Source organism: Diplotaxodon limnothrissa, linkage group LG18 (assembly GCF_057381915.1).
Source record: "Diplotaxodon limnothrissa isolate DT_005_m linkage group LG18, D_limnothrissa_male_GT1.1, whole genome shotgun sequence".
Taxonomy (NCBI): domain Eukaryota; kingdom Metazoa; phylum Chordata; class Actinopteri; order Cichliformes; family Cichlidae; genus Diplotaxodon; species Diplotaxodon limnothrissa.
The window spans coordinates 36,077,950-36,105,268 of NC_140613.1; the positions used below are offsets into that span (position 1 = coordinate 36,077,950).

Genomic DNA, 27,319 nt, shown 5'->3' on the forward strand with positions numbered 1-27,319 from the left:
AGGCTCAGGACCACACATCAGCCATCATGTCATAAGATGACATTTCTTTTTCTCCTAAATGGAGAAAAATGCACAAATGAACATTAAAAAAAAAGAGAGAAAAACATATTAAAACTGATGTTTTTTTCATTACACGTAACTGTGAATATGGATAACGTATGGTATGATGTATGATTGATCACTTTGTTATGGAAGTTTGTTTTCACCACTGACAAAAATATTTTTGTCGTTCATGAGTCAGAATTATTATTCCAAAATTGTGATTTTCTCAGTTATGAACTATATTTGGAGAAATTTGACATAGTAAATCAGCATTTTGAGATAAAAATCTGAAATTATAGCTGCAAAAATGCTGTTTATTTATTTATTAACAGAAAGAAGTTTTCATACTTTCTTGCTCAAAAATCTGTTACTGGTTTCAAAAAGTCAAATGACAGAGAAATATTTGAATAAATGGCATCTGTGCTTTTAAATCCTTGGAGTAAAGCGACAGTAATAATTTGTAATGATTTCATGATCAACAAGATAAGATGTGACCATCAAAGAAATCCTTAAACAGACTGAGACTTCATCTAAAAGCCAAAGCTGGAAGTATTCTGCCCTCTTGTGGGGGAATTTAATAATACCACAGATGGGATTTTCAGCTGTTGAGCAGGTTACCACAGACTACCATATGAAACTGCACTAAACCTAATAAACCTACCTTGAAATTCAGGGTGCGTTTGATAATGTAGTACAATCATAGTCAAAGGTTTTGAGAACGACACAAGTTATCACAAAGTTTGCTGGCAATCTGCATGTACAGCAGAATATTATCACGAGTGATCGAATGCGTGCATGTGTTTCATCTTTGCCATGAAAATGAACATACTCCTATAAAACCCATTTCCACTGCCACAGATGGACTCTGACATCATTAGTGATCCTCTCATTAACGCAGGTGAGTGTTGATAAGAACATGGCTGGAAATCACGCAGAGTTTAGATGTTCTTCCTTTGTGAACTGGTCAGTAGTTTAATCATCAGACAATTAGTGCGAGGGTCCCTGCAGGTGTCTGCATGCTTGCCTGTTTTTCTGACCGCACTGGTTTGTCTGTGGAGACCATTTGGGCGTCCTCCAACTTTAAGCAGACTGCTTGGCTGTTGGGTCTCCAGCTGTCAGTGTTTGTGTCCACAATGGAGTGTAATCAAGCCCTTAGAATAGCAGACTGGATGCTTTAAATGGAGGGTAGTGTTTGAAATCATCGTCCGTCCTTTGTTAACCATAGTTACCTGCAAGGAAACATGAGCAGTCATCCTTGCTTTGCATAAAACGATACTGCTGCTAGTAGAAGTTCAGTTGTTGTGAAGAAGGCTTTCGTGTCCAGCAAGCACTGTCTGCTAAAGGTAATTCAGCTTCAGCATCGGGGCACTACCAGTGCAGAACGTGGTCAGGAATGCAGCAGGCAGGGGTGAGGACATCTGCATGCACAGTGAAGCAAAGGCTTTTGGAGGATGGTCTTTTTTCAAGCAGGCCAAAGAAGTCGCAACAAAAACATGGAGGACAGACTGGCCTTTTCTCTCTTTTGGGCATCCAGAAACATGACTGTGCAGAGAGGAGAAGGTGGAGTGCTACAATCAGTCCTGCATCATGCCAACAGTAAAACACCCTGCTACCATTCATGTGAGGGCTTGCTTCCCATCCAAGGGAGTTGACTCACAATTTTGCCATGAAGAACACAGCCACAAATAAAGACTAAAACACCCTCTGAGAGCAACTTCTCCCAGCCATCCAAGCAACTCCCAATCCCCCGGAGGTCCCCGTTTCCTCCTCAGCCACCGGCCAGGCTTCCTGATGCATTCCATCTCCACTGCTGCTGGCATTTTGTCTGGTCTCCTGGCAGACTCGCTTTCTCCATCGATGCAGGTCTCTTCCAGTAAATCGTCTCCTCAGATCTCCTGCCAAGCCTCACGTCTTCTAGTGCTGGCCTCCAGGGTTCCTTCACCTATGTCGCTGGCTACCTGGTCAGCCTCCAGAGTTGCTCTGTCTATGTCTAATACATTAAAGTATTTACTAATTTTACATTTTTATTATTTATTATGGGCAGCATGCGCATGGTGGTGCAGAGTTTACCACCGTCACATCTCAGAAAGTACTGGCTTCAGATCCACACTGGGGCCTTTTTGTATGGACTTTGTATTGTTCCCCCCGGATACTCTGGCTTCCTACCATAGTCCAAAGACATGTATGGGTTAGGTGAATTAGTGAATCTAAATGGACTGTAAATGTAAATGTGCACATGAATGGTTATGTGTCTCTATCCTTGTGACAGGCCAAGTTGTGATGCTACACAACTTCAAAAGCATCTCCAAAACTGCAGCTCTTGTGAGATGTTGTCAGTCTGCAGTGTTCAGGATCTATCAAAGGGGTCCAAGTAAGGAACAGTGGTGAACCAGCGACAGGGTTATGGGTGGCCAAGCCTCAGTCATGCACAGCTGTCCCGCTCTTATTCACACATGTATTTTATTTGGCTTCTACTGACTTTCGTTATTCTTGTCTCCAGAGCATACCTCCACCTCTCCAGCTTCTCTTCCAGCTCCTCTCAGATCACAGCATCATCTGCAAACATCATAGTCCCTTCATACCCAACCTCATCGGTCAACCTGCTCATCACCACTGCAAACAAGGGCGGGCTCAAAACTGACCCTTGTAATCTCATGTCCACCTTGAACACATCTCTCACTCCCACTGCACACCTTACTACTGTCTTGCTGTCCTCATACTTCCCTGGCACTCCCGACTTCCTCCTGCAGTACCAAAGTGCCTCTCTTACCCTATTATATGTTTTCTTTAGATGTATAAAGAGACCTCTATATTTGCAGCACCGCCCTGCGTCAGCAAACTCAAAGCAAACATCACACCTGTAGTGCTTTTTCTTCGCATGAAGCAATTATATCAATTGCACAATGTCCACCCTAGAATACTGAATACTGGGCAGCTGGTATAGGTTTGTTCATATGTTTCGTTTTAGGATTTTCATCGTGTGTTTTCTGTGAGCGTGTTACTGAAATCAGGCAAATAGGTTTGTCTATCATCCAAGCATCAGTATCTGTATTTGAGAAAGAATTACAGGTGATATTTGGATAGCGGGTCCACTACATTAGATTACATAAACTTGTACAGGTGTGTATGGAAGAGGATTAGTGCCACTGGAAATAGAAAAAAGTGGGGGAGTCCTTTTTTTTAAAGAATTCTGAGCAAAAAAATCCCAATCCTCTTCTGCAGGTGTGCACGGCATTTTGTTCACTACATGTTCTCATTTCACTGACTGAATAATGCTAATCAAATGTGCTAGCTATAATAGGAAGTTTGCATTTTAAAAATACACGTGCCTTTTGCCATCTTTGAGTCAGGATTTAATTTCAATTCCTAAAGTACAAGTGTTTAGTTTAATACAAAACAAACAAATAAAAAATCCACACAAAAATGACTAAAAAAGTCACCAAACAGAGAAAGTAAGCAATTCTTAGAATATAAAGCAAAGCAGAATTTTTTGATGCAACAAGACTTAATGAAGAACTAATCAGCTATTTCTCTGCATGTACTTAATTTTTTTTTTCATAAAACATGTTTAGAAAAACATACCCTCGCCCGTCAACGTTCCTCCACCTCCTGGTTATTCAGTCTCCATTATAAAAAAGCATCTACGGGAATTTTATTTTGAAGGGTATGACCGGAAGTCGTCGCTCTATCGCCACTGACGCGCTGTGCTGCATAGCAGCTGCGCGCTCTCACGTCCAGTGTTTGACAAAACCTTCTTGGTTTGACTGCGAGCAGAACGTGCGCGGCGGTAATGGCTGCCAGGGAGAGTAAAGAAGACAACAAATGAACCCCCGAGAATCGACTCGAAGGTGAGCTTGATAACAGTCGCGGCCCGACAACTGTTGTTTCTTCTACATATCAACTATTGTCTCGTCTGCTGTAGCTACTTGGGTCGCGTGTGTGTGTTTTGAGGCTGGATTTTTTTCTGATGACACACACACACACACACGCACGCACACACACACACACACACACACACACACACAGAGGACAATAAACTGTCAATACCCTGTGCTTATCACGCTGCCCCCTCTGTGCCCCGGTGCTGGTACCGTTAAAGAGGCATGGACTTGTCCTAGCTAGATGCTCGGTACCACCGTACGTGTCAGTTGTGCTGAAGATATATGGACTCATTGTTAGCTCAGGTTAACGTGATTAGCTAACGTTAGCTGAGCAACAACATCGTTAGCTGACAGTAGGCAGGCCGGATAGCTGTTAGCCTCTTAGCCAATCAGTCAAGTGGATTTGTAATCAGCCCCTTAGCACGCTGGCTACCGCTCCTTCCGTCCGGGAGTCAGCCTTTCGCTGCCGACTTTTGGGAGACATCCATCAGTTCCGAACCTGTCACTGTCACCTTCCTTTAGAATGAAGTTTTCTGATTAGTCCAGTGAATATTGGGATATAGACAGGTGTTTAATGCTAACATAAGTTGGCTTCATAATAAGAAGAAATGGTTATAACTGAGCTATTATTGACATGTGACCAAGTGACTTTGTACACTGGTGAGTTTTACTTATCGAGTATTGCTGAAACAGTATTCCAATAGCCCAAATCATCAAATACTATGGATTTATTTTTTAAAATCCTTGTCAGTTGGTGTATAGAAAAACCAACTGAGAAGGATGGTTTGCAGTCCATGTTGCCTGTGCTTAGTTTTCTTATCTTAAATATATACTTAAAAAAGTACTTTCTAATCTGATTACGACCCAGCTCCTGTGCAAGGTGATGTAACCCTGTAGTGGTGTCACGTTAACACAATAGTTGTACATGGTGTTGAATCCTGTTTACACAATGGAGCAGCAGAGGGGTATGCTACAAACTGAATACTATACAGGTTTCCTCCTGTGTTTGTTATTAATTGAAAGTTAAAACTGCTTTTTTTAATAACAGGAGAAAGGAAGGGGCGGGGGCACTTATCTTTCACTTCTCCACTTATCTTACATGCATTGGTGTGTAACAGGCTGCGCTTAAGCCATATTACTATGGTGGTATTAATAATAATATTAATAATAATAACAATAACATGTTGTTATATCCTAAATTTTTATTTGCTGCCTTGTTGCTGAGACACAGTAGGACTCTTTGTTGCATCACTTACTCAACAAGAAAAAGTAATGTCTGCAGGCGCCTCTGTCACTGTTTTACAGCTCACTGGGTAAACAGTTATTAAGTAGTATTTATTTACTTTGTTGACAGCTTACAGTTGTCACCCAATTACATTATATCTGTAATCTTTATTTTTGCCGTTCTAATAACTGTGTAGTTACATTGATTGTAATCTGTCCCTGTTTTTAGTCCTGTCCAGCATTCAGCTGTCTGTTCTATGCCACTGAGTTATAAAGTAACAATAATCAGAAGTATAGTATGATTAATAAAAATGAAGGGAAAAAGAAGTATTGATAGCTCATCAGTGCAATCTCAGGTCACGTCTTCTTGAAAAATATGAGCAGTGTTATAATGTTGTACAGGTGTAAGTGACAGGAAGGCTCTGTGTGGGAGCTTCTCGTAGGGAGCGTTTCCTCTGCTGTCCCGTCACAGCTCAGTCACATGAACGTTCGCTTAGTTGGTGATTCGTAGATACTTGGTTTCTACCTGAACTGTCTGCCAGGCCTTTTGTTAAGAAGCTGAACTGTGAATGGTTGTTGCAGCTAAACTAAGAACTGCAGAAAATGATGGTTTGGTTGACGGTAGGGCTGCCACGATTTGTCGACTAGTCACGATTACGTCGACTATCAAAATCGTCGACGACTGATTTAATAGTCGACGCGTCGTTTGAAGCTTTGTAAGATCCTGAAAGACGCAGGAATAAGTAGCAGGATTTAAGAGTGTAATAACGGACTGAAACAGAAGATGGCAGCACTGCATGTACAAGGATGCCAGCTACCGTTAAACCCCGAAGAAGAAGAAGAAGCAGCTGTGTCCCAGAATTCATAGCGCGGCCCAGCGCAGTTTCCAACAATGGCGGCAGCTAGTTAGTTTTAATGTTACTCTTATTATTCTTTCTGGGTCACAAAATAAACGTTTAACATATTTTCAGGCGAGAATGTAGCTGTGTAAACCTCAAATATCTGCTCAGTTTATCAAGACACCGCATATTTTCAAAAGCGCTCCGACGTTTTCGGAGGCGTCTGTTACCCACTAGCTCGATAGCTAGCCGGGGGCTAGGTCACTAGCGCCGTGAGAACACCGGACTCCCGGCAAATTGTTTTCAAACCCACCGCCGTCTTTCGCTACTCAGGTTAAATATATATGAGTCACTTAGATAACTTAAAATGTTATTGTTTGGCTTTTTTTTTTAGTATTTTATTTGTTCCTGAGTAAATCGGTTTGGCTGAGATTAAAGTTTTTACACAGCTGAATAAACGTCAAGCAGACAGCTGATTATCAGAAGTGTGAGATGCTCCAGAATATACTCCAGTGTCCTGTTATATTTTAGAAAGCAAGGAGTTTATTAAACTTCACCGAAACAATCTGCAAATTTCATTAAAATTTAATAAACTATCATCTTGTCTTTATTTTTAGTTAGCACAGACCTTAAACACTTAAAGCTGTAAGCTAATGATAGTTATATAAGAGCAGATGCTGCTGGTGCAATAAGCTGTAGTTTTGCGTCCAATGGATGATGATCTGATTAGTCGACTAATCGCAAAAATAATCGGTGACTAGTCGACTATCAAAATAATGGTTTGTGGCAGCCCTAGTTGACGGTCTATATGAAGGTAATTGTGCTGTCAGTTCTACAGCCTGCTGTGCTCGGGTCAGAGCGACATCATCACACAGGTCTGTGCTGGTCGTGCGCCTGATGTTTTTTGTGACCTTGTGGATTCATCCACAGAAATGTAAATTGCAGTGCACCAAGTATGCAAGTATGCATGTCCCGCATGCAGCCTGGCTGTGACGTCTCCGGCTGTCAGTGTCTTTGTCTCAGCCGAGTAGGATCCAGGCTTCACACTTCCCAGGAGCACAGTGTGATCTCAGCTGGCTTCAGCACTGTTCAGGAGCACACAGATGTTAATATGAGCAGTGAGGAGAAATGTGGACCAACTATCACGAGCTGTGGTCTAAACAGTTTAAACATGTAATCTCCAAACTGTTGCTTTCAAGAATGTTTCTGTGTCCTGAATATTTCGCTGTGGACTGTGGACATGTTACTCACCCACGGTGTTTGTCATTGCTGCTGTTCTTTGATTCCAAACAGCGTTTGGATTCCTCCATTGTTTTTACTTTAGTGAGCCAAATTGTGAACTGGTTTGGTGACCTCAGAGAGGCTGCAGAGCAGAAACACGACTCTGCTGGTAAAGAGTGTGAAGTTGAACTGTGGGCAAAGAGACTCAGAGGAGAGGCACCTGACAACTGTTTAGGTCTTTATTTGTCACAGAGTTTGTTGTGTTAACTCATTCACCCAACGTTTGCGTGTTAGGTGAATGAGAGCAGGAGGCACAGCTCTCTGGGAGCTTTGTGGCAGGAAGAGCACCCACAGTAAACATATTTACCATCTGCTGTGGCAGCCCCTTACAAGAGCAAGAGTAACTTTATTGATCTCAAAGGGAAATTCGTACGTCTGACATAGATCCTGAAAAATGGCTTCTCCAGTGTGTCCAGTCTTTCTGGCTAAGTAAGGGAGCAGCTTGTACTTTTTATATGCGATTCTTTATGAGTTTTCACTGGGTGGATGCAGACGGACGTAGCTTTGGAGTCACAGTGAAGCAACCCTGGATAGGCGAAATGATTTTCCACCAGGACACAATAATACCTGTGGTTGCAAAAAGACTTGTGGTCCTATCAAAGTCTATGAATCATGGGCTCAGTCACTGGAATCAATAAGCCTGCTTTGTATTTGTGGGTATTCGAGTATCAGAAAGGAGCATTACCTGTGGGGTTGTCTTTGGCTAATGATTTGCAGTTGACAAGTTGTTAGCTAATGAGTTTGCATTGGGTGGCTGCGTCCATGCGTTATACACTCCATGGGATCATACTAGCATGCTAGCATGTCAACAGAGTGCAGAGGGCGAGCTTAACTCTCACAATATGTCTCCACAGTGAGGACTAGGATGGTAAGCAGCCAGCCGAAGTACGAACTCATCCAGGAGGTGGGGCGTGGCAGTTACGGTGTGGTCTATGAGGCAGTAGTGAAGCGTACAGGGGCAAGGGTGGCGGTGAAGAAGATTCGCTGCCACTCTCCAGAAAATGTCGAACTGGCCCTTCGGGAATTCTGGGCCCTCAGCAGCATCCAAAGCCAGCACCCGAATGTCATCCACCTGGAGGAGTGTATCCTGCAGCGGGACCAGCTAGCCCAGAGGATGAACCACGGCTCCAGTTCGCCGCTCTACCTTGAGGTGAGAACACATGACCCATGGGATCAGTCACGATCACTAGGGATGGGTATTGATAAGATTTTCACGATTCCGATTCCATTTTCGATTCTGTTTAACGATTCGATTCTTTATCAATTCTTTATCGATTCTTTTTTAAAAAGGAGAACACTAAGGTCGATTAGCTTAGAACTTTGTTTTATATCTTCTCTTTGAACAAGAGACAAATTTAGGAGTAACATGGCCTTACAAACCCAACACTGAGATCTTAAGAGATCCAGCCTACGGCTCTTCAATGGGGTGTCACAGGGTCCCCAGGAAAAAAAAATGTAAATGTAAAATAATAAAATAAATATTCTTCTGTAGCAATAACAAAGTATAACATAAATTATTCAGTGCAATTACACAAGAATATCCAGTAATGTCCCTGCCTACAATTAAACACATTCAGTTACTGAAAATCATCTGCTGTGGCAAACGGCTGCAAGCCTTTGACCAAAAACGTAGTCACTGCTCGGTGACGTTCGTCTATCCTGCCTGAAAGGAGACGCTACCGGCAGACTGCAGCGAGAACTGCCAGCATCTGAGCCAGACTCTGTCTCATCATGGCCACCTAAGTGCACAGTAATGGCAGGTTTGTAATAAGGCAGATCGCGCTAACATAATATGCACTGTTAGTTGATTATTTACCTGCCGCATTAACGGGAGAGGACGTGCAAACGTTACCGCTGCTGCTGGGCTGAGATTCACGGAATTAAAAACACGACATTCATTTAAGGTCATCGCGTGTTTTGTGAGCAAATGCTTTTGCATATTCGTAGTGTTTCCTCCCTTAAATGAAATCTCTACTTTGCAAGTATTGCAAGTTGCCCTGTTGTCATCCGTTCTCGTAAAGTGTAACCAAACTTTTGAGCGTTTGAGCCGCTTAGGCGCCATGTTTCCTGCCAGGTAAATGACGCTCCGCAACGTGGTGACGTCATTCGGGGCGACTGGAATCGATAAGGGAATCGTTTGCAAAAATGGCAAACACTTCCAAGGAACTGAAACAGTGGGAACCGGTTCTCAGCAAGAACCGGGTTTCGATACCCATCCCTAACGATGGGTGTAGTTCGTCTGTGTTTGTGTTCACTTTTTATAACTGCTTCACTGTATAAGGTAAAGAAAATGACTGTTTTAGTCCTAAAACAGTCATTTTAACAAACAGTAGTAATAATATCAGATCAAAATGTGAGAATTCACAAGTTAAAACGAGTCAAACACAGCTTGGTTTGTAACAGATGTTCTGATTGTTCTGTGGGTATTTCTCTACACAGCTAACCCAGCAGAGAAACTGTGCTCTTGTAATTCTGTTCACTGCAGTGAGTTTGTCAGAGCTGCTCCTTGTTCTCCACCTGTTGTGTTATTTCTTTACATAAAAATGGACTGTGGAACAAAAATAAAAGCAACGGTGAGCTGGTGCTGATGTTCCTAAATAAGAACCTGTGATTACGGCTCCTACTGTTCTCACGAGGACGCAGCAGCAGGGAGAATATCGTGGTTTGATCCTGGAGCTGAAGCTGTGTCACGGTCGCTTTCATACATATTACAGGATGTCAGTGGGTCAGTTTGAACCACAGCTGAGGAGGCAGAGAAATCACTTCACAGGGCCCAGTGAGCCGCAGCAAAGTTTACCTGTGTGCTGTTTGACTATTTCCATGCCGATGTCTGTTCAGTACAGGTGTGCGGCTTGAGCTGTGAGCGCACTTGTTGCCAAATCAAGTGACCTGATTGGTCGGATTGTTTATTGGGATCCAAAAAATTGAGCTGGGTTTGAAAATGCTGCGAATTCGTCCAGTGAAACTATACAGTTGTTGTGAAAGACTACATTGTGCGTCCATTTGAGAAGGCCTTTAGATATATGATCTACCTCATGGTGGTCGGTGATATTACAGGCAAAGAACGTCACACGCACATATGAAGGTCAAAGTCCTCTTGACACACAAGAGATTATTTCCTATAGTAGTGCCACGATTGGCCCAAACCAAACAGCATATCAGGACAAACCGACCTATCGTAATAGAGGATGATGACTTAGGCTTGCTCTGCAGTCTGAGCTTCTTGCAGTCAGTGAGCTGCCGTGCACTCCTCTGTACAGCAGAGTGTCCTGGAGGTCAGTTGTCAGGATGCTAGTTTTGTTTAAACATGTTACTGATCCTGAGCTTAACTTTGGCTTAAACTGGGCCACACAACAGGAGTGTGACTGTAAACACAAACTACAAGAAATGAACAAATAAAGGTGTGTCCGTGTCCACACGTCAACATGTGACCGCCGACTGGCTCCGTTACTGTGGTAGGACCTGCAGAAAGCTGCAGATAAACAAATGTCCAGAAACCTCAATGAACTTAAACAATGTTATAAAGAAAAATGGGGCAAAATTCCTCCACAGTGACGTGACAGACTGATAAATGCAGGAAATGCTGCTGTAACGGTGGGTCTAGCAGCTGTGAAACCACGAGGCAAAGAGTCCTGTGAAAGCAGCGTGTGCAGGTAGAGTCTGCCTGCTGATGTAGTGAGCAAGCGACCTACTCGGCTATTTGAACACAGCTCATGTAAATGATAAACAGGAAGTGCTAATCTCAGACTTCCAGTATTTTCTGTTTGACAGATGTCACTGTGTGCATGTAAATGCTTTTACAGAGCACCGCTCTGCTAATGGCTTCTGCTTGTTTTTAACTTCACATTAGTTCCTGTGCTGACCTCGGGGTTACAGAAAAAGGAATCGTGCTCGGAGCGATCCTGCAGAAGTGAAACTGAAATCTCCCGTTGGCTCATGCCAAACTCATCTTGTCCCCTCAGCCAGTTAAACACACATTGATCAAAGAAGTAATACAAGTTCAGATGTGATACTTGATGTGACCAAAACACACGATTCATTCATGTGATTGTCTTTATTTATAGATGCATTCGTCACACTGTTGCCCAGCAGGTGACTTCCTGCCTTAGCGTCCTGCAGGTTGTGATTCTTTAAGAAGCAGGACTTGGGAGGAAAAACCAGTTTGTCAGGTACTGGACAAAAAGGCTCTCCAACCAGATAAGAACATGACAGCGTCTGAGGTGATAGGAGAACACAAACCCTCCAGTGTGCTACGGTGACAGTCAGACGTACAGTTTACACCTGACAACATTAATGCTGATGCAGAGTCTGATTAATCAGAATACTTTATTGATCCCTGGGGAAATTATTTCTAATGCTTCAATGCTTCGATGTTGACTGAATGAGCTTATCCATTTATACACTGTAGATTGTGACTTACACAAAGGCACTTGTAAAAATTTAGTTAAATGATCTGATCTGATAGTTAAATGTTTATTATTTTTGACTCCCATTTATTCCTGAGTCAGAGGGAAGCTCGGTGCTGTCATTGATTTATCCACGTGTTGGTTTTTTAGACTCAGACTCTGTAGTTGCTGCTGCTGCGTGGAGCCGACAGTTTCATGTTGTTAGCGTGTGCAGCCTGTTAACATGCAGTGTGCCTGATTTTGCCTTCAGTTTGCTTTGATGAATTTAAAAGACCCTTTGTGATTGTTTATCACCATGCTGGGCAATATTATATGAAGCTTTATGGAGGTTTAGCAGTTCTTTATAACTTCATGCTAAAGTGATAACATTGTTTGAAAGCAGAACCTGTTTTAGATCAATAATCAATAATGTGCTTGAACTGTAGCCAGTGAATTATTTCTCAAATATAATCTCCGGCACTTAGTGCAGCACTTCAGAAACCTTTAGTTTTCAAACATGTGCTGAAGTTGGTTAAAGGCAGGATGCACAGGTTAGAGCCTCGGGCATCGTGATGATAACACATCGTTCAGCTGTGATGCAGTGATTAGTGAAATGTAGAGCTACTAATAAATCTGCCAGGGTGGAACATCATCATCATCATCTTCTTCTTTCAGCTGCTCCCTTGAGAGGTCACAACAGCTGATCATGTGCCCCCGTCTCACGCTGCCCCTAACATCCTGTTTGGCGCTCTCAGTGTGTTCTCCTGTTTTACAGCCATAAAGCTTCTCTGTGGTGTCGTCCTCCTGCCTCCAACATCGCCGCTGACACAACACTAAGATTTAAAACGTTATAATAATATCAAGGAAAAAGAAATCACAAAAATCTAAAGATGAGAACAAATTAAACATTAACAACATTGTTTAAAAGTTGTATTTGTGGGAAACAGCAGACTAACACAATTACACAATACATTTTGTTCTGTTTATTATACTTTATGTTGATTGATTTATGACGACCTGAATCCGACTGATAACCGCACTGATTCAGTGGGTCGTCAGTGGGCAGCTTTGTGTTTGTTGGCGAGGTGAGACTGGAGTCATGTGTGCTGCTGCCTGCCGTGCATTGGCTGCACAGTATGAATGTTGGAGCAGCTTCAGGAGCTCTCCACACGCCTGATTACTGCCTCTGAGCAGCTCACAGGGCTGTTTTGAAGCCGTTCATTCACCTTTTGCAGTGCTAGCACTGGAAACTTTCCCAGAATCCTTTTATTCCAGCTCTCCTTTTTTAGTTGTAATATTCCAGTACATGCTTACAGTACAGTGAGTGATAATGGGTGGGAGTATCTGACCACACCACTTGTGGGATAATTTGCAGTATGTGTTTGGGTGGTGAATCCTCTGACAACCATCTGTTTAACCCTTGTATGGTGTTCGGGTCTGTGAGACCCGTGTTCAGTTTTTGTCAAAAGAAAAATTAAACAATTAATGATTTTTTCACGTGTAAATGTGTTGTGTCTTTCCACTCACTCCACTTGATTATAACTGATTTATTTATAACATTTTATATAAAAGAAAAACGAGAAGCACATTAATTCATAAATGTGATCTAACAAAGGTAAAGGGAAAAAATTAACCATGTTTGCTGTTCATATGTCTTGTAATTGGGATGAAGTAAACATCTGTTGAGTAATTTAACATAAAATTGTTTGATAGTGTTAATTTGGAAAGCCAAAACTCTAGCGGGTCCACCAGACCCATGAACACTGGCTGAGTAACAAAAATACGAACACCACACAAGGGTTAATACAAGTTTCTGCTACTGTTTTTATGCTGATTTAGATGATTTTCAGCAGCACATTTAACCTGAGCTCTTCCACAGCAGCATTTTAATTTCTCTTTGATATTTGGCCCGATTGGGTCCCGATGAATGTAAAAACAAAGAATTACCAGATTTTATTTTATTTTTTTACCTGATTTTTGTTTCTAAGAAGAATGAGAGCCACATGAGGATATTAGTTTAAAATTTCAGTAGAACAGTAGCAGTATAACGTCCCCGTGAGTACATATCAGGCCCCTGTAGAGCAAAATTGAGTATTTTGGTCTAAATAACCCAAAATGTGATGTCCACATATGTGGACCCAGGTCCTAGGAGGTTAAAGCATTTCAGTTGTGATTTCAAGAGCTGTTATAAGTATTGGGACAAATGACATTGCACAAACTTCAGTGGCCTGATTTAAAAAAGAAAAAGGGTGGCTGCCTCCAGGACCTCCAGTAAACCTCTTGGTGCTTTTGAACTGTTGGGGAAAGAAAATCAGGGAACAGACTCCATGCAGTCGGGACTTGGATTGGGCCACTGCAACACCTGATTATTTTCTTTGTTAGGCTCTTCTGTTGTTGATTTGTGTTTGAGATCATTGTCCTGCTGCAGAAATGTTCCCCAGCTTTAGCTCGCAGACAGAAGCCTCAGTGCAGAATACAGAGGAGTTGGTTGTTCACGCGATGCCTGCCAGGTGCCCACGGCCCATACAGTCACCCTTCCACAGCCATGCTTGACAGCTGCTAGGAGATGTTTGTGCTGATGTGCTGTGTTTGGTTTTCATAAAATATGATGTTATGGCCAAATATCTCCCCCAGGGCTCTTTCAGAAATCTTGTGGTTTGCTCGAATGCAAACTTTGAGGCTTCTCCTGGTAACTCTCCCAAACGTAAAAGTTTACTATGCTAACTGAGGCGTGTAGAGTCTGAGCTTTGTGTAGCTGGGAAGCGATATAAGGTAGCATTGTGTTACATTGCTACACAAAGATACACAACATAGATTAAAGTGCAACTGGGTATCTCAGATATATCAGTCACCATTCACCTCACACGTGTGGTGTCGCGGTACTATTTGGGAAGAACGTCCCATTCCAGATGACTTCTGTGGTTACCGATCCCCTAGGTAGATATTCTCACCCATTAATACCCCTAAATATATATATGGCCCAAACGCAGATGAACAGAGTTTCTTTAAGAGAATTTTTGATCTGCTCCCAGATAATGATCCTAATATAATAGTGGCTGGAGATCTTAACGGTTATCCTGACCCCTTCCTAGATGGATCATCTACACAATTAGTGTCAGAAACAGCTTCTTCAAAACGTTTAAACAATCTTCTTAAAACCAGGGACATGGTAGATATTTGGAGGATTCAACGTCCTACAGGTAGAGAGAACTCGTTCTGCTCACATGTTCATAAATCTTATACCAGGATCGACCATTTTCTGCTGAGCTCACGTCTCATTTCTCAAGTCGCCAACTCCAAGTATCATAATATATTAATATCTGACCGTAGTCCCTTAACAATATCATTAAATCTTTCACTTCCAAAACAGTGGGGATAGGTGTGAATGCAGGAGTGACTGTGAGTGTGAATGGTTGTCTGTCCCTGTGTGTTGGCCCTGCGACAGACCTGTCCCGGGTGGACCCCGCCTCTCGCCCTATGACAGCTGGGATAGGCTCCAGCGCCCCCCCCGCAACCCTGAAAAAAAAAGGATAAGCAGAAGCGATGGACTTCCAAACAGGTTTACTCTTGGCGACTTAACACTAACCTTCTTAAGGATGACATTTTTGTTAAGAATATAACCTGCAAATTGAAGAATTACATAGAAGTAAACGATAATGGTGAGGTATCCGATTCGACTTCATGGGACGCACTGAAAACTGTTTTGAGGGGCGAAATAATCTCTTACACATCAGCTCTTAAAAAAGAAAGAGAGAAATCAACAGTGTTCCTCCTGACCTGGATCGTATCAAGTCTCTGCATCTCCTGTGTGTTATAATGAGATAGTGAAATTAAAATACGAATATAATGACATAACGAGTGGCCTAGTCAGTAATCTACTTTGGAAATTGCGACAAAAGCATTTTGAGTTTGGGGATAAACCTGGTATGTTGCTATCACGACAGCATAGCAAGAGCAATACACAGCATCAAATCCAAAACTCTGCTAACTAACCCACTTGATATAAACCGTCGCTTCAGCGAGCTCTGTAGTGAGTTATGTTCTCTTACGCATAATATGTTACAATCTGATCTTAATGGCTTCTTCGATTCTCTCCCATTGCCTAAACTGAGGAACTCCGACTGGGATTATCTTGAGTTTACTCTTCAGGAGGTTATCCAGGCTATACAATCATTCCCTGATGGCAAAACAGCAGGACCTGATGATTCTATCACATTTTGCGACATTCTTGCAGGATGCTGAACAATCAGTTCCTCTGCTCCTCAGCCTGATCACAGCTTTTGGTAAATTATCAGGATAAACCATCGACTGGTCAAAGAGTGAGTTTCCAACAACAGCTCGCCAGAATTCCTGCAGCAAGTTCCATTCAAAGTAGTTAGGAGTATCCTTTTTTTTCTTGTATTGTGAAGTGCAAATTTGTTTGAATTAATTGGGGTTTTTTTTGTAACGCATCAGAGTTACAAAAAAAAAAAGATCAAAACAACAACAAAAAACCATCCAAATGCTCCAGACGAGGAAACTGGCCGAATGTGCTTTCATAGAGCCAGTCACAGTTTAGCTCAGTTCAAAGCGTCGGGCTGACAACAGTCCCCTGTGACGATTTATGTTTTAAGATAAACATGCTACAATGTTGTGAGAGGGAGTCGGACTTGAATAATTACTAATGATTAAATGAGGACTGGTGTATAGTAGGGATGTGTGCTGTAATAGTCTAATGGCTCTACACTACCAGCATTGGGCATCAATTATAAACTGCTGTTTCCTAAATGTTGTGCAGCCATCTGCCACCAGAAAGAGCATCTATGTTGAGACACGCCATAAATGTGTTGATCTAGGCCGTATGTCACAATCGTTACATGGAAAATGCCAGCACTGCTTATGTGCACGCACTTTTCATCTTCTGTGTTTCTTCTGCAGCTCGTGGAGACGTCTTTGAAGGGCGAGATCACCTTTGACCCTTGCTGTGCCTACTATTTGTGGTTTGTTATGGACTTCTGCGACGGCGGCGACATGAATGCCTACTTGCTGTCTCGCAAACCTAGCCGCAAGACCAACACCAGCTTCATGCTGCAGCTGGGCAGCGCCCTGGCTTTCCTGCACCGTAATCAGATCATACACCGTGACCTCAAACCAGACAACATCCTCATCTCCCAGGCCTGCACGCCAGCCGGCTCGTCCGAGCCCACCCTCAAAGTGGCTGACTTTGGCCTGAGCAAGGTCTGCTCTACATCCGGGCTCAACCCCGAGGAGCCGGCCAGCGTCAACAAGTGCTTCCTATCCACGGCTTGTGGGACGGACTTCTACATGGCCCCGGAGGTCTGGGAGGGCCATTACACAGCCAAGGCAGATATCTTCGCCCTGGGGGTGATTATCTGGGCTATGGTGGAGCGCATCACCTTTGTGGATGTGGAGACTCAGAAGGAGCTGCTGGGGAGCTACGTGCAGCAGGGCTCGGAGATTGTGCCGCTGGGAGAGGCCCTGTTAGAAAACCCAAAGATGGAGCTGCTGATCCCTGCCCGGAAAAAGAGCATGAACAGTCACATGAAGCAGCTGATCAGGGAGATGCTGTCGGCCAACCCTCAGGAGCGGCCCGACGCCTTTGAACTGGAGCTCAGACTGGTCCGCATCGCGTGCAGAGAGCTCGACTGGGACACGTGATTGACGAGCAAACGTCACCGCAAACTCGGCCGCAAAGCACACGCAAACATCTCATCAGCTGCTGTTAACAACGACGGTCACATAATGGGCAACAGTCATTGGTTGTAATATTGATTATCCTTTAGCCACTGTTCAAAGCACCCACGGTCTACGACTTTATATTGAAGGGGGGAGGTGTCACATCTGCTGCTCCAAACTGCAGCCTAGTCTCAGGCTAATCACAGCTTCCACTTCATTTCATCTGAAGCATGACGGAAGAGCAGCGTGACCCTAGAAACTCCTGCTTTCAGGTAGAAAAGGCAGTCAGAGCCTTTGTCTTCAAATGCCACCCAAACCTCGGTGCTAAGTGTTACTAAATGCAATATGAGACATGATCCTGTGATTTCTTGTGCTCACATTCACCCAAAGGGCCGACACTGCATCCAGCCACCTCATCGTGCTGCGTGTTGCTGCAAAGTTGTTTGTGGGTTTTACAATTTACATGAAGATTGGACTCAAATACAAACATGCCCTGAATGCTCAGGTATTAATGGCGTACAGCTCGATGGTGTTTGAAGACAAGAGCTCGCTGTCGAGGGACGTTCTGCTCCTTGGTCGTGTGAGGGGGAAAATAAAAACTTTGGTGCTTACATATTAGTAACATGGGTGGGGGACTTTTTTTTCTTTATCAGCAAGTGTCCAGCCAGCAGGGGCTCGTGGTTGGGGGTTTCTCCCCTTTGCAGACTGTAAGATAGGCTGGCCAGTCGCAGACACACCCCTGGCCGCATGATCAGAATGTATAATGATGGAGAGCGGTTCCTGTTATTAACATAGAGCCTTAAACACAGAAATACTTTTAGCCCTGAGCACGTCATCCAGTCAGTGAGGCAGACAAAGGATCATTCAGGTTTATTACATGTTTGTTCCAGTCTGTGGTTTGCACCGAAGCCCCTTTAGACTGAATTCTGTCATTTCAGGGCATCTTTACATGACTTCAGTCAGATAAGAAAGACTGCTGCAGAAAAGGACAAGACGGAGTAAGACGCTATATTTAATATGTTTAATATCCTTGCAACATGAGGCACGAGATGGTCAGCAGAGAATCACGTATATCTGAGGTTTACCAGCTGGTTACTGGTCATAGGTGGCCAGCTGAAAACAGTCCAGTTAGGCTCGACTGCTGACCAGTTTGTGGCCTCTGGTGTCGACTCCTAATTATGTCAGCAGGTGCGGCACTGCAGGCTGCTAAAGCCGACCAAAGTCAGGTAGATGCATCACCAAAACACGCTTGTATAAGTCTTGTAGCTGAAGTTTAATATGAATGTGATACACCTTAAAACCACCATGAAATAACACCGTGATACAAATGTTTTCAATCTCAGAGAGTTGGGAAATCCCCTTAGTGCTTCTTTATTAAATAGTTGTCACAGGCGAAGCCCTGATCTGTTCCAGCCTGTAATCATAGAGGCTCTGGCCTCGAGTTTTACCCTCATAAAGGCGACTTTGTGATTAAGGAGTTGGATTATTGGGACACCACTAATGAGAGCGATTACTGTTGTTCTTACTTTAATATGATCATTGTTCAGCGTGCATCACACCCAGTAGGAATAATGGAATAATAAATCCGAATGATCCTTCACAAAGACAGGAATCTGAGCTGTGGTGCAGTCAGACTCAGTGTTGGGTAGAAAAACCAATAATGTCCAGTTAGGCTGTTTAAGAGTGCTGACACAAGTATTCACACATGTTCACACCTGATGTGTAAAAGGGACGAGTGGAGCAAAGCACTTACAGTTAACACGGTTCGTGACGACCTCCTGCAGTGTGTGCTGCAGGCTGATAACCACGCAGGTATTTGTTTTCCAGGCTGTTGTTAGTTATGCACGCTGCAGCTCATCTTCAGGAAAGGCGAGAGGAAGAGCATCAGCACTCGCCATCCTCCAGAGGATCTTCTCTGTTTTCGTTGACGTGTAAAGCTCTTGTGTTTTGTATGTGTTTAACCTGATCTGCTCTCACTGTGTCACTGCCTCCTTTCCTCTGGCTCTTACAGTAATCCTGCTCTTCATGCTCCTGACAGGCTAATTCTAAGCCTATTAAGCTGCAGCGCTTGGCACAGGATCATGCCTGGGACCCTTTTGCCTTTCAGGTTATACATAATGTGTGTACTTTGACACATTTTAAATGAAAACAGTGAAAACTCACAAACATACAATGTCTTTGTTAGCTCACAGCTCTGTAACTGTGGCAGACCCCCCCCTCATTCATTTCCCCCATGCTTTTAGCTCTGATAGCTTTATTCACTGGCATCGTGCGGATGACATCGGCCTTGCCGTCATTTTGACACTAGAGTGACCTCACTGATATTGCACTCAAACACCTCATTGGCAGAGTATGTGGTTGAGATGCACAGCGTCTCGTGAGCCTGCAGCGCTTTTGGTACAACCAGCAATACCACAGAAATCAGTATTACAATACTCGGACGACGTTTCCTTTGCTTGCGTTGGGACTCAAATCTCTCATATGTGGATGTTTAGGGAGTCGTTTCTGGTCGACAGAGGCGTTTGCCAAACTAATGCTTGGTCTGGGTTACTCACCTTTGATTTTTGATGTTCATTTCCTTTGCACATGTGTAAATACTGTACAGGTTTATGTACATGTGACTGAGTGTGCTCTGTTTTCAAGAGCTGGATTGGTTTGACATGTAAATTTGCTGTGATGACTTCAGTTTTCCTTCAGCTCTTGATTCAGCACTGCTTTCCTTCAATCATTGAAAAGATGTGATATACTTACAGGTTAATACAGTTGGTGTGCTAGTGATAATGTATGTACGTCATTGGCCTGTTGTTTGTGGTTTTGTGTAAGCAAAAGCTGAAATACAACACGGGTCAGCTCAGTCCTCCGTTTGTCTGCTACCAGGTAAATGGTCAACAGTCACGTTCAGCAGGGGTGCACTCGTGTAAATGCTGAACGCCTCGTCGACGGCCGCTGGCCAAACGGCCGATGAAACTGAGGCTCGCGTGATGGCGCAGAGCCTTGTATATGAGATTCAGTTTCATCCATTGTGATTGAATTTTATTTTTCTCATTCAAAAACAGTGAAGCGCTGGAGAATCCAAACGTTCCCCTGGCACAAGGGGAGTAAATAATAAAGGAGAGAAACCGTAACAGCTTCTTTTTGTTTCGAACCTTTGGACATGATGCTCATACCAAGCACTGCTTCGAAGTCTCAGACATGTCCGTTACTGAGTGGGCTTAAAAAAGCTCACCAGACAGTGAGAGAGACTTGTGCTCAGTGCTGCTAACACATACAGAGCGTCGGCTCGATGGTAGAGGGACTGACGGTTTCCCCGTTTACAACTTTCTAGCATCCCCCTAAAGCAGATGTGGCAACTCCAGGCCTGGAGGGCCGGTGTCCTGCAGGTTTAAGATGTCCTTGATCCAACACAGCTGGTTTGAACAGCTAAACGACCTCCTCAACATGTCCTGAAGTTCTCCAGAGGCCTGCTAATGAACTCATGTGATTCAGGTGTGTTGACCCAGGGTGAGATCTAAATCTGCAGGACACCGGCCCTCCAGGCCTGGAGGTCCCCACCCCCCAACCCTAAAGGGACAAGTTCCAATAATGGCGTAATCACAGAGCTGACTTTCGTCTTGTCTAACAGAGCAGAGCACTTGCTATAAATCCAACAGTGGTGGAGTGTTTAGAGCTCGTTATAATGCGAGCCCAGGTGGAGTTGCTGTCAGCACAGCTCACGTAGCTCCACGCTGTGCTTAAACCCGAGCGGCTAATTCGCTGCTAATGCTAACTCTAGATCGTAATCCAGTCTCGGTGCGTCCTGAATCAGTTTGATAAAACACGTCACAGTTCAACAGAACCACAGCAGTAACAGGTCCTGACCTTTGCTATCGTCTGTGCTGTCCTGTTGTGGGTTGGATAACGGGGGAAGCTGCTCAGTGGGATTTCAGCTGCTATACTTTCCATGTGTGGATATAGAAATGCCCCTCACACCAATCATGCCAGCTGCCTTTAACATAAGTTTTTGAGGATGAGTTCATCCTGGAAAAATGACAAAATGTAGTTTAATAAAACAACGAACATGAATACAGAGCAGACACAAGGTTTATGGAGTCCGCTTGTCCCGCAGCACAGGAAGTGGCAGAGCTCCAGGTTGGATACTCCAAAGATTTAGATCTAAAATCTTTCACATCTTTTCTTGGTCTTTGTAAACTTTAATTGGAAGCTTTCAGGTTCTGACCTGTGATTTCAACATGTAGTCATTTTCAGTGTGCTGGTATCACAGAGTGGGCAACTTGAGGCTGGTCTAACATTAAAACGCTGGCCTCAGCACACACAGCTGGTCTATGCTGGTATCTTTTGTACTCGTGGAAAGAAGTGGGCATTTTGGCTGGAATGGAAACCTGCCAGTTTAACCTTTCTCAAAACGAATCGTGCATGCCGCTCGGTGACTGAAGTCAGCACTGCGAGTCCTGGATCAGGGCTGCGCTCGTTTCAGTTTTCCTGCTCTCACTCATCTGTACGCACAGTTCTTGCTTTCATGTCATTGTAAGATACTTTGAAGAAACTGAGTTGAGTTTCACATGTGAAACACCAGCTGTCAATCACTGTTGAACCAATGGATTTTTAATAAAAATGAACTCGTTTAAAGTTTAAACCAAACTGAATGTGGTTTTGCTTCAGTGGTGCTTTTTATTCTGAAACACGGTTTTGTGGCTCCTGCTGGTGCGTCAGTGATCGTCCAGGTGGTTGCAACATTTTATCAATGTGGATTCAAGGTAAGTGACAGAAGAAGGGAACAAACGACATGAGACTGTTATGATACAGACTGTTGGCAGGATTAGAAGCATCACGTCTGACTCTACAGTAAACGCCGTGTGAGGAAGATGTGCTCCTTTACTCTGGTCTGACCACAGAAGCCAAGCCCGAGAATTCGCCTGTGACTGGGACTCGGCATAAGAGCACAGATACTTTCACTTCACCTTCTTCCTCATGTGGTCCAGGTAAAGGGGTTAGGAGTTATGCATCTGATAACTATTTTCATCTGGAACCTCAGTCAGTCTAAAATCAGCTGCTTTATGATTGTAGCGTCCTCAGGGTCTTGTATCCAAACTAAGATGGTGTTATGATGCTCACCTTTCATACAGTCTGTGGTTATAATATCAATAATTCTTAATCCTGCAAAGTTTTGTCAGAGTTTATCTAATGAAGCTTTATTAAGGTTTTCTTGCATTTAGGCTGTTGGAGTTTGGTGATGTGATTTAGTTCAGTCTTTTTAATCTTGGGATGATTCAGCTTGAAAATATAGACGTAAACTAAATACATGCATTGCTTTGTATAACATGCAGCTTCATGCAAACATCATAGTTGAACCAAGTATAAGTATAAACCTAAAAGTTAGGCGAAAACTTGCATCATTTAATTATATTTGCAGTGTCAAGTAAAGAAATGTCAGGCACTCAAGTCTCTTTTCGTGTCTTTTTTCTGAAAGTTCATGGTAGTCGAGTCCAGCTGTTTGTTTATGAAGTCAGTAGGTTGCCGCAGTAATTTGGATTCATCTCTCCACCCTGAATCAACTTCAAGGCAATCCATCACATTTACAGGTCGGTGTAGACTGACTGAGGGAAGCACATTCAAACTGCAAGAAAAGGTGCCCCGGCATGCATCGTGTCTTTGTCTTCCTGTCAACGGATATATCTCAACCCAGCCTGATGGCAGGCAGTCATGTTGTGAAAGCAGGAAGGAAATGTGTGTTTGGCACAACAGCAAACAGAAAGTAAGGACTTTGAAGTCTTTAAAACCAGCTGGCTTTACTTTAAAAGTCCACATGGAAAAAAGTAAACTGGTGACCACTGACACCTGCTGGTAAACATCATATGGTAGGATTATAAATACGAACAGTTAAAAAAGGACTTTTAGGTGAGATGGGTTATCTGTCCATATATATGTATATTAACCAATCTGTCTCAGGTTTAATGTTAACCTTTAACCTTGTGTGTTGGTCATAAGAATTATTATTATTGCCTTTCTGTCAGATCAAAGCTCTGGCATCAACCAGGCAGAGAGCTTCTGCTCATTGGATGTTTTTAATTTTTGGGCTATTCTCTGTAAACAGTTTCCCATACAGTGGTTGTATGGGGAAAATCCCAGTAGGTCAGCAGTCTCTGAAATACTGAGACCAGACTGCCCAGCAGCAGTTACCAAACCTCAGTCAAAGTCACTCAGATCAGGTTTCTTCCCCATTTTGTGCCAACAGTTACAGGTGGACTCAACTGAGGAGCCAACAGGGACAAGTTTAAGATTTAACTGTAGGGACTGCTAAGCACCTGGAGGAGGACACAGGTGAGCCACTCACCACGGGAAAGTTCAGTGAGGGAGAGGAGATGGTTTTTAGTGCAGGTGAGGATATTCCAGATGATCCAGAGAAGTTCCACACCGACGAGAAGAAGCTGTTCCAAGGGGACTGCGTTTGTTTACTGAGGCTGTGAGCTGCAAATTTGGGGAAAGGAGGTGAGTTTTTACAGATGAGGCGTTAGTGATGCCCTCTTTCAGTCAGCAGGGAGGCGCTGGGAACACGGAGCCATATAGGAGCCTGTTTACCACACTTCACATATGTTCACATATGACAGAGACTGTGTGCAGGAGCTGGTCCTTTTATGCTGAGGCTGATGGAGCACAGCCTGTGTGGGAAAGTCAGAATTCCTGCTCTGCCGCCCAAGACTCAGAGAGTCAACATCAAAACAGATCAATGCCGACTGCCACAGTTTGAAATTCAGCAGGTTTTCTTGCTCATGTCTACATGGCTAAATACACTGGCTTGTTTAGCACGTTGCACACTGTGCTGTTCTCATCTTGGCCAGGACATCCTTGGAAAAGAATTTTTCTAATGTCAATTAATTTTTTCCCTGCTTAAATAAAGATTTTTTTTAATGCCGTGATTAGTTCAATAATAATTGCATCAATGAAAGCTGAATGTGCCTACCTAAGAGCCCAGTGTGTCGACATGTTAAGACTTTGGCCCTCTGTAGCCTGGCTGGGTGCTGAGCAGTGACTCATTAATCAGTTGCTCTTATAGAGAGGTTCTCTGCACGTGTCTTTATGTTACTGCTTCTCACTGCAGGAGTCTGCAGGAGTCTGCAGGTGTCTAACAGGCTGCTCCTCCACCCCATACTACTGATAGTACATCTGTCTGGTAGGATGCAGTTCTAAGTGTACGGGGTTGTACTTCGTCTGGTTTTTCTCTAGTTGCCAGGTCGATCACCTGGACCCTACTGCAGGAAACGGGCTTAGCTAATAACTGCGAGTTTGTGCCTGGAGGCTACTCTTGTTGTGATTTAGCACCACAGCAATAAAACTGAATTAAATTGATTTGAGTTTGTTGACCCTGAGATGAGGCGAACTCGGGCTTTCTGGTTGGCTTGTACTCTGAGTCAGTTACAGACTCTGCAGGCATTCTTCAGTAAACTCTGCCTCCCGCTTCACCCGATTCAACTGACTGAAAATCTGCAAAGCAAACTCATTTGGAGAAATTGGGCGGATCTATCAAAATATTGACTCCCTACCAGCAAGCACTTGGTGACAGTGGGAAGGAAAACTCACCTTTAACAGAGACGGGACAAAAGACACACTGTGGGAGAGGGTTTAATAATAACTAATGATTAAATGCAAAGTGGTGGAAACACATGAACAGGATTCAGACAGAAACTCTGCGTAAGAGCCGAGTGGGTGACAGGTGACAAATAAAACATTAAGCAGACCACCAAACAGTACGAGAGAGAAAAAGCATCTCTGCTGCTGAAAATCGTGAAATAGTCTAATGACTTGGACAAGGAATGAAAACCTTCACGAAAACTTCCAGCGTGATGACTGTACTGTTAAGAGATTTGTGGCTGAGTCACAGCAATGAGGGAGGTTTCTGCCAGACAAATACATTAAGAGAGCAGCAGCTGAAAGGCCTTTAAGCAGCAAACAGATATTTGAAGCTGCTGGTTCCTCTGGAGTCCCGCGAACATCAAGGTACAGGATCCTCCAGAGACTTGCAGTTCGACCACCCTTGATCAATGCTCACATGCTCACACGTGGTGGATGGTTGGTGGACGACCACCATGTCCCAACAAGGCTGCGACATCAGTAAGGAGGCGTGGAGTCTTGTTTTAGGCTGGAATCACAGGGAGAGAGCTGGTCGGCCCCTTTAGGCTCCCTGAATACAAACTGTGTTTTTGTGTATGTTTACATGTTGCAGTAAATCACCATAACTATTTGTCATTTTCCTAGTAAAACCTAAAGATGGTGGTTTGAGACCTTTACACTGTGTTCTGTGTACAGCATCCACACAAGTTTTTGAAAGCTTTATGCTGATGAGAATCAAATGTAAGGTGTTGTACAGACGGCGTGGAGCCGAGAGAGTGTGGACCCAAAAACACAAACAAAAGCGAAGGAAGACAATGACTGAACCTAAACAGAGAGGAAACTAGAAACCTGAGACATGGAACATGTCACGGAGGAGGAAACAGACAAAGGGCTTAAACACACAGAGGGATAACGAGGGCATCGGACACCGGAGGAGAGCTCAGCTGGGAGTAATCACACATAACGAGACCAGGAAGCAAAAGCAAAAACACTGACAGAGCACGCAAGACTGTCAAAGATACAGGAGACATTCACAAAGACTCAGACTTGACACTGAGACATGGAGACATAGTCTGGACACAGGAGATGCATGAACATAGAGACGAGGTTGACTAGACAGGGGAGGCATAGAAACAAAACCCACATCCTAGAAACTACAGAAAATAACTTAGAAACAAGAAATGCAAAGACTACACAACATGAATAACAATAAATCAAAGAATATTCAAAAAGCAGAAGATATAAACTCTCTGTCCTCAGACCCAGTGACAGGTGTCTGGTTATTCTGCAGGAACTTCTTAGACTGCTTAGAAGGACATGTGTGAGACCACACATACACACCAGAGCATCCACTCTGTCCTCGTGTCCACAAACATCAGAGGAGAGCGTTTTCATTGTAGACCTCAACAGCAGTGAGTCAGGTCCAGTGTCCCAGTCACATGACTGGTTAAAATGAGTTCAGCTTTAGTGGATCTTAATGTCAGTCAGCTTCAAAAACTTGTGTTTCCAAAGCTTATTCGAACTAGTTCGATGTAGGAGAAATGCATGAATGAAAGCTGGTCTTAGATGTTGGTGCTGATAACACAGCACACATGACTTTCCTTGGATGAATATGCCTGGAACCACACAGCAGGGTCCATTAGACTCCACTCTTAGGGGAAAAAGCCCAGATCCAAGCTAGCACCACTCCAGGGGAGCTGAAGGCCTGCTGGGATTGCCCACAGAGGAGACTGAATTAGAGGTACGTCAAACCGGTCTTTGTTTGCTGTTGTTGGTTCTCAGCAGGATGTTGAAAAAGTGCGGATTCAAAGGGGAATCTGTGTGCTGAGTGCGAGCAGCCCCAAACTCCACGTGCTTTTGTAAAGGAACAACTTCATTTGCCGGGAGCTGACAAAATATAAGACTGACAGCTGTGGATGCATTCATCATTTCTAGTTTTCCTTGGATTAAAAGGCCAAATGTAAAGTCCTGAAAGTCAGAACACAAACTTCATTTTCACATCCAGATGTTATTTAAATATCAACTTTATGCCTCTCTGGCGTCACTGTGTAAAGGAAAAGAGTCATCCAATAATAATAATAGTGTCAATAGAAATATCATCATCACTAATGTGAGTATTGAACTAGTTCATTAAGCCAGTGCTTAACAGATTTATTAGACCATCAGCCAGCGTCAGGTTTAAGCCACAGCTGTACCAAAAGACTGGTGCTTGTTGATCATGCAGGAATAAGAGTCGTTACTGAGGCCTGCAAACGTCCAGAAACAGCTCAGCTTTGCCAGAGAGGACAAACGATGGACTGGAAGATGGACGAGTCCGAGTCTGAACCCTTCAGTGCGCATCGTTGGCTTTATGTCTGCAGGAAAACCTGGAGAATGTGTTGATGCT

The 27,319-nt window shown here is 43.6% G+C and overlaps 1 protein-coding gene across 1 annotated transcript; it reads left to right on the top strand.

Moving 5' to 3' along the window:
* Nucleotides 1–3,800: 3,800 nt before the first annotated feature.
* Nucleotides 3,801–21,827, top strand: pdik1l (PDLIM1 interacting kinase 1 like). The gene is made up of 3 exons (XM_085377803.1): nucleotides 3,801–3,890; nucleotides 8,122–8,417; nucleotides 16,570–21,827. Exons 2-3 carry the CDS (start codon nucleotides 8,133–8,135, stop codon nucleotides 17,308–17,310), a joined length of 1,026 nt encoding a protein of 341 aa, XP_085233929.1. The 5' UTR covers nucleotides 3,801–3,890; nucleotides 8,122–8,132; the 3' UTR covers nucleotides 17,311–21,827.
* The last annotated feature ends 5,492 nt before the right edge of the window (nucleotides 21,828–27,319 follow it).